We start from the raw sequence: 15,172 nt of genomic DNA, 5'->3' as shown, positions 1-15,172 counted from the left end.
TGAAAATTTCTAACATTTATATTAATTTATTGGCATTCAAAATGCACAAATAATATATGCATATAAATAAAATACTACATTCTCCTCAGCTTATGGAGGAATTAAATACTTGATTCCAGTATTTAAGAGCTATGGGGTTCCACCGTAAAACTCTAAGAATCATCACCAGGTCTTTATGATGATTGAGTTAATATATAACCTTTGAATTGTTTAGATTAGTTAGCAGAATATACTATAAAATACAGTACCAAGCAAAGCCTCATTGCTACTACTGCCCAAAGCCAGTATCTATAGATGGAGCCTCTGGACTGGCCAAGCAGAAACCTGCAACAAGACAGATTTGAGCTCAGGCCCACACCACTACCAGCTGCAGCTTGGTCCTTGAATAAACTTCTAAGATAATGAATATCAGGCTCTACAGCCACAAGTCTCAGGTACAGGTCAGCTTAGGATCAGTAATGGCAACCAAGGGTTTTTATCAGGCTACTACACACCTGAACAACACAATGTGTACAAACATTTCATCTCCTAAGAGAAGGACAGGAAACCGAGCATACAAGTTTTCCTTGGAAATGAACGCCAGGCCTACCATGGTAAAAGTTAACAAGAGACACCACCCAGCAGGCCTTCTCTTGAGCCCAGTGCCCACAATTGGAGCCTTAACACCTGTGCATACAAGGTAGAAATGACAGTTTGAGTGGGCCAGATCTGCAGAGGTCAGAGGCTACATGTAGACCACAGCACTAGGCACACCACAAGTGTAAGCCTTTGTCTTATCCCTGTGCTATACTCATTTTGATAGACTATGAACTCTGAGTAAGACCACGTATTATGATTTCTGTGACAGCAAAGACAGATAACTTCACTTGGAGAAAGAAGATAAGGATGAATGCAAGTTATTACTTTGGAGGTATGGACCAGGCTTCCCAGAGCAAGGCTGTGGAGTGCTAGGAAAGAACCCTGCAATGCTGAACAGACCAATAACTGTAGAAACAGCTTTTGGATTAGTAATGGACCCACCCTTTCACCTCAGGAGAAAGATGCAGAAACTGCATGACCTACCTTTCTAAGGAGCTCCTAATATCTAGGTCTTTCCTGATATCCTGCCACTGTCAGCTTTAAAGGATGCTTATGGATTTGTAACAGACCTGGGCTTGAGGCACTCTCTACTGTTGAAATGATGACAGCTGGGGAGCAGAGAGTTGGTAAAAATCTATTTAGGGTGCCATCTAGTGCTAAAACAGAGACAGTGACGACGGCCTTAGTGAAAATAATATACAGATTATTCTGGAAGAATGAATATACATGACAAGGGCAAATTACTACAATGGTAATAAACACCTAACCTTTCAACATGTAGGCACTATTGTAGGTCAACAAGCATCCAGAGTTTTCAGGGACCCAATAAAGAACAAAAGTAAGGCACCAGAATCACCCAACGTATGTGATCCTTCAAGACAGAAAACTCAAAGTCGATGTTTTAAAAAAAATTCTAGAAACCTCAAGAAAATATATGCAAATAATTCTGCAATTTGCCAAAGAAAGTTCCAATAACTAAAAAAAAAAAAAATCCGAGGTTAAAAGAATAGTAAGTAGAATGAAAAAGTAATAGAAATATAAATAGCAGAAAGAAGCTGAATAATCAGCCACCACCCCCACTCCCCAAACAGACAGATAGGAAAAAGAAAAAAGGAGTCAGACCATCTAAAGCATACAGGACTATGGGAAAGCATTAAAAGAGCTAATATCTGGGCTACGGGGATTCAAGGAAGAAGAGTAGAGAGTTTATACTATAAAGAGTCATAACCAAATTTCAAAGGTTTAAGAAAAGAAGATTCTAAAAGCAACACGGAAAAAAAAAAGGAACAAAATAGCAGGTAACAGGATTGATAGTATACATTTGCCTTTTGAGGAGAAATATGGCCTTTTCTGTTCCCTTGCAGTAGTATGTATCTGAGTCTTTTTAAAAAAAAAAAAAAAAAAAAACTCTATTCAGTCATTCAATTGTAGAGTGACAGAAACTTGATACCCACACATTGAAGGGAAAAACAAAAACAAAAGCAAGCCGACAACCAAAACCTGCCAACTAGGAATACTATACTCAGCAAAACTAGCTTTTAGAAATGAAGAGCTAAGACATTTTCAGACAAATGCTAAGAATATTTATCGCTACCACATCTCTCTTACAAACAAAACAAAAAAAACCCCAAACATGTTTAAATGGAGTCCTCCAAACTAGAACAATATGACAAGATGAAAAAAACACCTAAAGGTACTAAACTCTCTGGGAAGAGATGACACTACAAATAAATTCCAGAAAGCTTTAATACTATAAACATAGTACGTAAAACATGCATAACACTTTCATAAAATCTAAAATACAAGAGTAATAACTACACTAAAAGTGAAGTAAGACATTAAAAAGTTGAAAATGTAGAGAGAAATGGAATGCAGGGTTTTTATTCTTATTTTTTTTTGCTCCTATCTTTATAATCAATAGTTAAATTGCTATTGGTTTAAAACAGGTTGTTATAATCGAAAACCATTAAGTAACATCAAAAATATAAAACATAGACCTATTAATAGACATGTCAAAATAATAAAGCATCAATATACACTTGTATATAAAGATCATTTAATCACAAAGAAAAACTGTAAAAGGGAAAATTATAAAAAACAAAAACAACAAGCAAAAAAATGGCAGTGTAAAATCTTACCAATCAATGATTATAGTAAATGTAAATGGACAAATGGACTAAATTCTCTGAGTGGCTGAGTGAAATTAAAAAGACTCAACTATATACTACTTATATAAACAAAAAAAAATCCAACACATTTTATCTCTAAAGACAATTGTATAGTATAGAAAGAAAAGGAAAGGATCTTACAGAGATTAAATCCAAATGAAAAGCAGGAATCACTTAACTAGGATAAAAGCTAAAAAGTGACAAGGATAAGTCATTATATAATGATAGAATTAATTCAACAAAAAGGAATTAACAACTGAAAATACCCAATATTAGAACAATCAAATATGCAAATATTAACAAGTTTAAAGGGAAAGATATGTTTTAAGGCTAATGTTTCATTAGCCTTAAATGTTTCTAATTGATATGAAAGTGAGATTAATATTGTTACACTCATAGGCATTGTTCCTATATAACACATTTAGGAATACAAGGCTTAGATCCAGTCCTTCTTTAACTATTTTAACTGAGTCAAGATGGTTAGTCTGTGCGTTAAGCTGGTAGAACAGTGGTATGACTGTTATGGAAGCAACCACCTAGGTTCTAATTAAGCACCTTAGGCTCAGGATGGTTATGGAAGAGGGCAAGAGATTATAAGAGCCAGAGGAACATGGACTTTTAAAAATGTACCAGTTCACATTTAGTTATTACTACTTTTGATTTTTAGATTTCAAGTTTGCTATGAGAGTATGTCTCCTAGAAATGTCAGAAGCTACATTCATAAAATCCACAACAACACATGAGCTGAAAAAGGACAACAATATATATGGTAACATGGGATTGGGGGAGAACTGGAGGCTTCAGCCCCATACAAAAGACTACAGGCAACTAAGGAATGCTGAGGACGACAGGTGGGACAGCTTTCCCCAGGGAATGGCATGTCAATTTGATTATGAAAATATACATACGAGTAACATTATACAGACTGAGAAGGTTGTACTCATGAATTTAAGAATATAATAATAAGAGGCTATAAATTTAAAAGAGTAAAGAAGGGTGAGGAAAGGGGATGGGGAACAATGTAATTACACTATAATCTCAAAATAAATAGAAGAACAATGAAAACAAATAGACTAAGAGCTAGGTATGGTCATGAACAGTGTTAATCCCAACACTCAGGAGGCAGAGGGTCTTTGTAAATTCCAGGCCAGCTTGGTCAACATAGTGACATAGTGAATTCCAGGTCAACCAGGGCTACAGAATAAGACCCTTCAGAAAAAAGAAAAACAAAAATTTCTATATAAGTAATCAAAGATAAAAAAGTATACATTATAATGGAAACTATAAAAATGAAAAGGATTACAGATTATCATGAATAAAGGTATGTCATCAAATTTGATAGTCTAGAAGAAATGGGTAAATTCTCGGACATATCTTATCATAAAGGAGCAGAAAACCTAAACTGATCAGGAATGAATAATAAGCTGGTAGAACAGTGGTATGACTGTTATGGAAGCAACCAACTAGGTTCTAATGGGATCTGAAGCTTGTTTTACATGAGTCAGTTCGGGCCTAGTACTTTGAACTTGGTCAAAGGCCCATGGCCAAGGTAACAGACCCTAGTGGTGAACCTACTCCTTCTATGTGGCTAAATAAACACATTATTAAACTACCCCTTAAAGAGTTACATTATATACATAGATTAGTGTTGCCCCAAGCTTGGCTACAAGAAGTTTCTTTTTGATCTGACAAAAATGTTAATACAAATTAGAGAAAGACTGTGTTCAGATGATGTGGGATAGTATGCAGGTACCTACTATTTCTAATCATAAACACAAATAAACTCAAATTAGATTAAAGCCTTAAACGTTTCTAATTGATATGAAAGTGAGATTAATATTGTTACACTCATAGGCACTGTGCCTATATAACACATTTAGGAATACAAGGCTTAGACCCAGTCCTTCTTTAACTATTTTAACTGAGTCAAGATGGTTAGTCTGTGCGTTAAGGGCCTATAACAAATTCATGGCTCTGAGTTTATTGACAGGGTGTTTTCTATACTTTATTTAGAAATAGCTGAGAGGAGTTAACAGACAACAGTCCAGATTGCCTTACATGGATAGTTTGTTTTCAAAACGTCAGAAGTCCACATACTTGATGTTACAAACACTTCTGTATTAATGTTCATTTTGATTAGAGACCTGTCTGCTCCTGACAGCTTCCTGTCTTGGATTCTAAGAAGAAATCAAGCGTCTTTGGAGTTACTCCAGTTGTGGTGAGACAGCCACTAGGCAAGAATTGCCTCTTTTCATCTACAGACAAATTACTGTCCTGAAAAGGACACACTTGCGGAATAGTCGACTGATTATATCGGCCAAGACAGAGTAATCAGCCCTTAATAATTCTGCATCACTAGGTCTGTCAGATGATCCTGGGCCAGAAGGCTGAAGATCAGATGGTCCAACGTTTTGTAGTATAGGGACTGTCCAGGTGTTCAGTGGTCTCTATAAATTGGCTAAGTTTTAGAAGCTATGCTTTGTGCTTCCCATAATTTCAGTTAATTCAGTCATTCTGGATTTCTGACAGGGTTGAAGACTTATAGTCTCATAGCCAATCCCGGCTATTTTCTTTGAGAGAAAAGATTTGAGAGGATGATTTTCAGCTGACATTCATTCTAAAGCCAAGGAAAAAGCCAGGTTCAGAACTAAGCTTTTTAGTTAGGAGAGATGACAGAGGTTCTGGTTAGTCAACAAAATATTGGACTGGATATTAGGTCTATCTTGCACCTAGGTCTATCTTGCACCTTACTGATACAAATTGGTATAGTTATGCTCTAATTGTATTTTGAGAGAAAAGTCTTATTTTAACAGGAAGGGTGATATGAAGGAGGAGCTAAGGTGGGAAGAGTAAGGAGAAGAGGAGGCGTAATGAGAGAAAAAGGAGAATGAGAGGAGGAGCTAGGAGATGAGAGTGAAAGAGGGGCGGGGGTGGGGGGAACATGGAGGCGGATGTTTGCGTGTCTCCGCCAGTCAAAGGTAGTTGGTATATCTAGGTTGGGTATTGGGTTACACTTCTGATTGTATGGGCATCTTGTTATTGAGCATTACCAAATCTATAAAGCCTTTGATTAATATTTAAAAAAAGTTACTAAGTAAAAAAAAGTATGAGGAGGGAGGGTGATGGAATATATGTGACAGGAAATCAGATGAGGAAACTAGCTGGAGGAAGAAAAGGAAGGGGCAGAGGGAAGTAAATCAGAACTCTAATGACACATGTATGAGGATGCTGTAATAAAACCCAGTACTTTGTATGTTAACTTAAAATACTAATAAAGAAAAAAAAAGCAAGAAGGAGGAAGAGGGATAGGATAGGGGGTTCCTGGGGGAGGAATGGGGAAAGGGGATGACATCTGAAATGTAAATAAATAAAATATCCAATAAAAAACAATGAAGATTAGAATAAAAAAAAATGTAACTACTAATATTATGAAAATACAAAAAAGACAGTTAAAATACTTCATAACATTGGAATGAATAAAAGTTTCTTGAATGAGACTCCCAAAGCAAAGGAAACAAAAGTAAAAACAGACAAGATTACATTCAACTATAAAGCTTCTACACAGTATAGGAAACAGCAAAGGATGAAAGAAAATTTACAGAATAAGGAGAAAATATGTGCAGTTATACAATCTATTATAGGTTCATATGGAGAACATATAAGGGACTAAGAGTGAAAACATCATCTTACTTCAGTTAGGAAGGCAAAAAGATAAAAGGTAACACACTGGTGAGGATATGGAAAAAAGGGAACATTTCTACACTGTTGGTGAGAATATAAACAGCTGTTATGAAAAATGGTGTAGAGGCTCCTCAAAAAGGAGCCAATAGTCCTGCTACTTGGTATACAAAACAGGAAAAGAAATCTGCTTCTTTAAAAAAGAGGGTTCTGCATTCCAATTTTATTATAACAATATTCACAACAGCCAAAAGATAGAATCAGCTTAAGTATCCATTAAATAGTGGATAAAGAAAATATGGTATATACACACACACACAAATGAACAGCTTTCAGTCATAAAAAGCCATTAAAATCCTGTTGTTTGCACAATGGGAAGGAACTGGAAGACATATTAAGTGAGATAAGCCAATCTCAGAACAACAAATACTGCTTGCTCATATACCGAATCTAAAGAAGGGAATTTCATGGTCAGTAGAATACAGTCAGTAGCGGTTGAGGAGGGAGTGAGATGAGGTAGAGAGAATGAAAAAAGGCTGCTGAACAGTACTGTGAATTAGGGAAGAGATGACTTTGGTGTTTTACTGCACCAGTAGGATGACAACAGATTAACAATGTTCTATATACTTTTAAACACTACAAATCCTTTTAAATGTTAGAATAGATTTTAAATGTTTTTACCGCAAAGAAATGATGAATGTTTGAGAATACAAATGCTCATTCTGATCAGAATACTACTTGATGTATAATTTTATCAAAACTTCATATGGTAACTATAAGTATATGTAATTTGTATAAACTGTATTAATTAAAAATTAGTATTAAAAAATTAGTTGATCCTAACCAGTAAGTACATTTTTTCCATAAATGAGGTAAAACTTGAACTATACCACTATATCTTCAAAATTAATTTATTATTCTTACCCTATGACATCTTTCAAAGGCTTGTTTGGTTTCTTGTAAAAGATTAACTACCACTTCTTGAGAGAGAAAAGTTTCCCCATGTGTATCAATACTTGGCCCCAGTGGTAAGTTGGTACGTTGTCTAATCCTTTCTTTCAAATCTTGAATACTAGTACACCATAAAGACAAATGAAAAACAGAGGTTACTATATTTAGATTTTAACTGCAAATACTCTCAATCTTAGCATATATCAACAACAACAACAACGAAAAACCCCAAATGAACCAATAACCAAGAGACTGAAATTCTAATTACAAGTATTAGTTTTTAAATGACTTTCATCAAAAAAGGGTAAATTTGAAGTGCTCATCTTTGGTGAGTATGTGCACAAGCGTGTCTGAGTGCACACGCCTGTTTGCTCCCAAAAGGCCAGATGATGATGTTAGAAAATCTTGCTTGGTCATTCTTCACCAGGGTCTCTAATTGCATGAGAGCTAGCTAGCACCCTACAGATCCTTCTTCCTGCTCCTGCTCCCTCCTCCAGTGCTCACATTATTATACAGGTGCTAAGGATTTGGACTCAAGTTCTTAAGATTGAATAGCACTCTTACTCACTGAACTATGTCTCCAGCCTCTAAAGTTATGGTCTTTAAAGTCATTTTGCAGCTTGAGAATTTCAGCTTAAAAGCTATTCTACATAACAAATAACTACAAAACTACTTACTAAAAAGTAGTCTTGCATAAAAACTTAAAAATTTCAGTGCTTTTAAAAACACAACCATTTAAATACATTGTTCATGCCTTCACCCTATTAAACTAGATTTATTAAGTATTCCCGAGCTTTTCTTAGTAACTAAGGATCACTTGGAACATTTATTATGTAGCTATCGCTTGGTTAAACTATTTTACTACTAGAACATATAGCTCAGGCTACTATGAACTCCTTGTTTTAAGCCTTATGATTATTCTTTAGGTTTTAGCTTTTTGAAATAAAAAGATTTTGATCTGGCATAAGAACAACTCGAGGATTTTTAAAAATTTATTAAGTATGTATATTTATTAGATATGTGCATGCATGCAGGTGCACAAGGGTCAGGGGGCAGCTTTTAGGAGTCAATTCTCCTACCGTGGATTCTGGAAATGGAACCTGGATTATCAAGCCTCACATAGGAAGTAGTTTTACCAGCTGAGCCATGTCACCAGCTTAAGATTTTCAATGCCATTAAGATCTTACCTTTATTTATTATTCCATCCTCTAATCATAACAAGAAAGACCTTGGTGTGCAAATGTGGACTCTACTGTCCGCAAGGCACCATAGAAGCTAGTCTTCCTCCTCGGATCTACTGGGTCCCAATCGGGAGACAATCTGGATAACTAAATGTCACCAACTTTACAGCAAACTCTTTTCTTCTCATAAGCAAATTATCTGAGCCTTTAAAGCATAAATTTAATAGTTTTATGTAAAATGACAAAAAAAAGCTCAACTCAGTGCTGCCTAAAATGTAAACGAGCTGCTCTTTACAGTTTCAATACAAATGATGTAAATCTTAGTTAATAACTCAGAATAATTTACTCGGTGAAGAAACTGAAACTACAGAATTCTTTATATTACAAGTATTATCTTTATTTTTTTTTGATTGAGAAGCATTTGATTTATATTTTAATCATGTTTTTTAGGTCATTTCCACATGTGATTCAAGAGAGGGTTTGGTCAATAGCACATATAATATGAAGAGCTCTTCACAGGAAATCTTAATGACAGCTAATATGTACTACATTTGTCCAAACTGAATGTTGTTAACATTTTCAACTATATTTAATTTATAGAAACCTACCCTCCTGTGCCAATGGATCTCTTTTGGTGGTTTTTTGAATCATAATAGCGCTGTAGGATCATAGCACTTCTGCTTTTCAAATATCCAATCTCCACTTCAATATAGTTCTCCAGATAGGAAATGAAAATGAATTTGATAAGCTTAGACAAGAAAGTCTGTTTATCAGTACCTAAGTTAAACTCCATCAATTTGCTGGAAAGACCGGTTGTTCTTTTCATGGAAAAAAGAGAGAAAACGATGAATATGTATTTTGGATACAACAATAATGTTAAAGATCATATATATTTAAAAAGAGACTTTAATGGTTTATATCAAACTTTTGTTTAAATCAAATAATCATTTCTTAAATGTTGGGAGACTACTTAGGATATAGAGAACAGCTTATAAATCTATATATGAAACAATAGAAAATACAAATAACATTATAGCCTATAGAATTGTCATTAAATAGTAGAGATGACCTAGGAAAAAAGACTGTGAAGCAATGTAGAAATGGCAAGAGTGGAGAGCAGCCTAATGTATGCTCTAAAGCCTTCATCTACAAGGTCCCCAATGGTACTATGAATTCTTCTGTCTGTTCATCATTTCTGTCTTTGTCAGTGAGGATCGAACTCTAAGTTTTTACTTCGCACTGTTGAAGACAGTGTTGATGCTGTTATTACGATGAACTTCTCCCAAAACAAAGTGGCTGCAGATAAATATAACTGTCCTAATTCTTAAACACCACCACCAAAACCCTTACAAAAGCTAGCTCACAAATTAGAAACAAAATTCTTAAGTCAGTTTAAGCAAGGTCAGTTCAGTAAGAATTCTGTTCGTGTGCAACTCCAATCTATTCAAGGAAGCATTTAATGCTAAAAGAAATACTGCTATCTGACAAAGTACTTGAATACTTCCCATTTTCCATTTTAATTAAAAAAAGAGAGAAAAAAATCTGAACTATATTGTTATTGTTTAGTAATTAAAAATATACCTTAAGAAGACACGGTTGTTTGAGCTGTGCAAACCTAGCATTCATGAGGAAGAGGCAGGTGAGCCACTTAGTGAGCTTCAAGTCAGCCTGATCTACAGTGTGCTTCAGGCTAGCTAGGTACAGTGAGACTCTGTCTCCAGAAAAGTAATGAGATAACAATATACCTTGTATACAGATCATAGAGACTTTTAAGATACTGCTCAGCATCCGATTTCCTACATTCTTCTAACTGATCCTTCACAAAACTCTTAAAAAGATAAAAACATTCGGTTAAGCAAATATTAAATTGTATAATTTCTCAGGATCATTATGTTAAACAAATGAAACATCACAAATAGCACAATCTCTCTTGTCTGTGAAGTCTGGAGTTAAGTTTACAAGAGTATGTTGTGTGTACGTCATAACACTAGCAGGAAGATAGAGGGGACGAGATCTTAGGGGAGGTGAGAAATGGAAAAGGTGACAGAATCCATGTGGCATGAAAGCAGAGGGCTTATATGAAGAGGAAGGGGCACAGGGTGGTGCACTGGCAGAAGAACAAAGGAGAAGTAGAATGGCACATATGATATGAAGTTGCCATAATGCAACCCATTTCTTGATATGCTAACCTAAAGCTTAATTAAAAAAGAAATCCTGTAGAGGGGTTGCAGAGCTGGTTCAGTGGTGGGTCCCAAGGTCAATCCCCGGCACCACATCAGGTGGATCACAATCAGCTTGAAGGGGATCTAACACCTCTGGTTTCCATGAGTGCCTGCACTCATCATGCATGAACACATACACAAAAACAATTAAAAATAATAAAAATAAATTTTAAAATCTTGTAGGAACACATACACCCTAAGAACTATTTAATTCATTAGTGTTTAAAGTTACCTGTAGTTTGATTTCAAACACATTCTGAATAAGCTTAGCCAGTACTGCTTCTGGATTACTAAAGATATCTCCAACTTGCTTGTTCACTCGCTGACAGAGTATTGCTGCATCTTCAAATATATCATTTCTCAAGTAAGCACCCTAAACACCAGAGTTATTTTACATTGTTAATGTTATTTTTAAATGGCTTCAAAATACAAATTAGTATAAAATAAAATGTAATAAAGTATACTATAAAATTACCTCCTGGCACTGCTTTATATAAACATCAATACAATGGGAATAACCCTATAAAGAAGAAACAATGTTATCATTGTTTGGTTCTATTATAATAACAATCTCAACAAAAGTGCTATATGTAATTAAACTATGCCTGGTATCCCAGTGAATGATCAACAATCATCAGACATAAATAAAATTAATGCTACAGAGCAATCTAGTAACTTAACATAGGTATCTTGTCCGATTTTCCATGATTAAATTGATAGGAATTTTCAATGAGATTTTTCTTTCCAGAGCAGATTCCAGGAAGACAGCTCCATAATCCACGTATTTGTCTTCCACACCTGAGATCTCGCAGATTCCTACTCACAGTGCAGCTAGTCTTTGGTTCTTATCTTCCACCTGATACTTAGTCAGGTTTTCTTTTTACTTACAAGTATTTCAGACTGAGAACAATACATTAAAAAGCAAGAAGGCAGATGACATGATTTCCTTTCCCCAACTATTTTAAATTCCTTAATATAACATTAAGATCACCATAAAAATCCTTAAATATTAAATAACATAGTTATACGATAATTAAGGGAAATTGAGGGACATAGAATATGAAATCTTCAGAACCTTGAAGCCGATCCTGAGTTAAAAATCTTAACCATTTACCTTAAAATGAAGCAGGACTGCTGCCACCTCCCTCATCCGGGAGACCTCCCCTCTTCTCTGGGCACTGGTAAACTCCTGAATCAGCTGGCATTCCAAGTCGTGGTATTTACCTAAAAAGAAAAACATCCAACTGCATCAAGACAATCTAAGTATACAACTTATACACAGCTATCTAAGTCTACAAAGATTACACAAATTCATAGTAGTTATGGGGCAATCTTCTTTTGGAAGAATTCCAAAAACATGAGATTATAAACAGTGACTCTAGCTCATACAATATACTAATGTACACAAATCTGTATTTAAACTGGTAAGAGCTGACAAACTCTTCAGATTATTATGGCCATTTATAATTATTACTTAAACCAAAAGGTGACTACATATTTAAATGAAAGAAAAAGGATATGTCAATAAATATAGGGAAAAAATTCTTTAATCTTTAATCTAAAGTTCTGGAAAGTAATAAGAACTAGAAAAGCTTTTACTAGAACTCAGGTACTTACTTCTCTTGTGAATAACAGCTAATTCACTATCAAATTTTGTCCTACCATAGTATGTGGTCCTTGATTTAAAACCATATTCTCAAGGCTATTAAAAGTTCTTATTTCAAAAAAAAAAACAAAAAACAAAAAAACAAAGATTAACTTCTTGGCCTGGTGGTGGTGGTGCACGCCTTTAATCCCAGCACTTGGGAGGCAGAGGCAGGTGGATTTCTGAGTTCGAGGCCAGCCTGGTCTACAGAGTGAGTTCCAAGACATCCAGGACTACTCAGAGAAACCATGTCTCAAAAAAAAACCAAAAAAAAAAAAATTCTTATTTACTATTTGAACTTTGCATTAATTTACAGTGATTAAAAATATTCTTAGAGAATTCAAATACCTATACGTGTCCTTATTCTAAGACTTGAAAACACACGTGGTTGGCTTTTTGCAAAATGGCTTGCCAGTTAACACAGGTGTAGCCTAGTAAAATTATAGTGATTTTTTTTTTCTCAGAAGCATGGATATAGCTTAAAACACAACCCAAAGATTGACATAATCCCACCAGCACTCAGGAGGCAGAGGCAGACAGATCTCTGCGAGTTCCATACTATGGTTTACATAGTATGTTCCAGGATAGCCAGAGAAATACAGTGAGACCCTGTCTCAAGAAAACAAACCAGAAAATACAAACTATAAACATGTAAGGAGTCAAATAGCTGAATAAGAATTAAATGCTCCTATCTCTGCAATTAAAAAAAAATAAAAACCTTTTTCAGAGATATATAACTGAACACTATCTCTAAAAATACATAGTTAAGCTAAATATAGAAACTCTAAAGCAGCCGGGCGGTGGTGGCGCACGCCTTTAATCCCAGCACTTGGGAGGCAGAGGCAGGTGGATTTCTGAATTCGAGGCTAGCCTGGTCTACAGAGTGAGTTTCAGGGCAGCCTAGGCTACACAGAGAAACCCTGTCTCGAAAAAAAACAAAAAAAAAAAAAAAGAAAGAAAGAAACTCTAAAGCTACCTGTTCCCAATTATTTAAAATATAGAAAACTACATCAACACACACAAGGTCCTGGAAGAATACAGCAGAAGTTGGGTGTTTTGAGGGAAAAGGACACAAACTCTAGGATGGGAAGAATCAACCGTGTCATCCTCGCTTCTTTTAAAGTAAGTGCTAAATAAATATACTGCACTTACTTGCAATTTTGGATTTCACTTCTGAAAACCTGAAAAGCAGAAAATCAATGATGAGGAAGACATACAAAGTGGAGAGAAACTTAGGGCAGGGATATATGGGGACTCTGTATTAGCTTTCTAACTTTTCTTAAATACAAGACTATCATAATAATAATCTTTTATCATAATAATTTCTTTTATAATTGTCATTATAAAAGAAAATATAAAGCTGTGGAAGAGAATATTGAAGGAAACATGCTAGGTACTGAAATTAGGCAGGTCAAATGAAATCGCTATTTCTCATTTAGGAAATTTACATGGAATAACCAACTCCTTTGTTAAAGGAACAGTTCCACTTGAGGCACTAACAATTCAGCCAATCTCAATGCTCGATTTTGCCTTACTTGTTTTAAATTCACTTGGCTATTGTTAAAAATGATCATATATGATAATTCAGTAATCACAAATGATAAAAACCAGAAATAAATTATTTTAAAACTAGGAAAATGAAAGAGACCATAAAAGAATTCAGTGATGAGCCTATGAGAATAACCATCAATTTTTACAAACTGAACGTCATAACATACACTAAAACATTTCTAATATTAAGCATCAAAGAAAAGTGTGTTTCAAAGATATAATATAAATTCATCATTTGAGGACAGGAGATTCTAAAAGCAGGTGAGGAAAAAAAAACTTTTATAGTGCTATATGAAAATGTTATAACCAGAGTCAAGGTAGACAACAGAAAGGGCAGAAAGGCTACATTATCTATATGAATACATTAGATCTGATTAGGACACACACACACACACACACACACACACACACACCCCTCTAAGGCTTGGCAGAGAGGCATGTCTAACATGTGTGAGAGTCTGGACTGATTCACCAGCATTCAGATGTCTGTGTCTCTGTCTCTGTCTCTGTCTCTGTCTCTGTCTCTGTCTCTCTGTCTCTCTCTCTCTCTCTCCCTCTCCCTCTCCCTCTCCCTCTCCCTCTCCCTCTCCCTCTCTCTCTCTCTCTCTCTCTCTCTCTCACACACACACACACACACACACACACACATGGAATAAACAAGATAAACACAGGCACGACAGTCACAGTCTAGTGGGGAAAACCAAAATGTAAGGCAGACTAGAGAATACAGCCAATTATTAATATCCACCTAATCTTGACCTAGACACTTTATCTATTTAAGCAATGGTCCAACTCTTGGGTGATTACTGCTCATCTGTTATGGTACAGGGTTGAGAGTAAAATAAATATATGGGAGGTAGTTAACTGTATGCTAGGAAAAACAGTCAAGTTTTAAGTATAACAACATATAGTCATATTGTAGCTGTATCTGAAGACCTTTAAGTATCAACAGAAAACCATGCCCTCTGTTATGTGGAAAGCTGGATTTCTTTCAGACTACCACCTGAAGAGACTGGTTCTTCTAAGATTTCACTAAAAGAGTTCAGCATTCCATGACTAGATAAAATCATGAAGAACATTTCTTTCTCAGTGGACAGTTTTATTTTAGGGTAAAATCTAGTGATGGCCCCAGGACCTTGCATTTAAAAGAGTGTTCTTAACTTAAATTCTCTAGGATAGGTTCTATGGGTACTCTAA

The 15,172-nt window shown here is 35.3% G+C and overlaps 1 protein-coding gene across 2 annotated transcripts in view; it reads right to left on the bottom strand.

Moving 5' to 3' along the window:
- The window catches only part of Exoc5 (exocyst complex component 5), a 53,852-nt gene that overhangs the window by 17,635 nt on the left and 21,045 nt on the right, over nt 1-15,172 (bottom strand). The window contains exons 6-12 of one of the 2 annotated variants that reach the window (XM_028758657.1): nt 13,577-13,605; nt 11,894-12,003; nt 11,255-11,299; nt 11,012-11,152; nt 10,303-10,385; nt 9,166-9,375; nt 7,350-7,497 (exon numbers count right to left, since the gene is read on the bottom strand). In XM_028758657.1, the coding sequence (XP_028614490.1) occupies nt 7,350-7,497; nt 9,166-9,375; nt 10,303-10,385; nt 11,012-11,152; nt 11,255-11,299; nt 11,894-12,003; nt 13,577-13,605 (766 nt within the window). The remainder of the gene's footprint in view (nt 1-7,349; nt 7,498-9,165; nt 9,376-10,302; nt 10,386-11,011; nt 11,153-11,254; nt 11,300-11,893; nt 12,004-13,576; nt 13,606-15,172) is intronic. The other variant, XM_028758658.1, reaches the window with a different exon arrangement.

Source organism: Grammomys surdaster, unplaced genomic scaffold (assembly GCF_004785775.1).
Source record: "Grammomys surdaster isolate TR1022 unplaced genomic scaffold, NIH_TR_1.0 126198, whole genome shotgun sequence".
NCBI lineage: Eukaryota > Metazoa > Chordata > Mammalia > Rodentia > Muridae > Grammomys > Grammomys surdaster.
The sequence above is the reverse complement of the archived record's forward strand: the minus strand, read 5'-3'. Positions and strand labels throughout refer to the sequence as shown.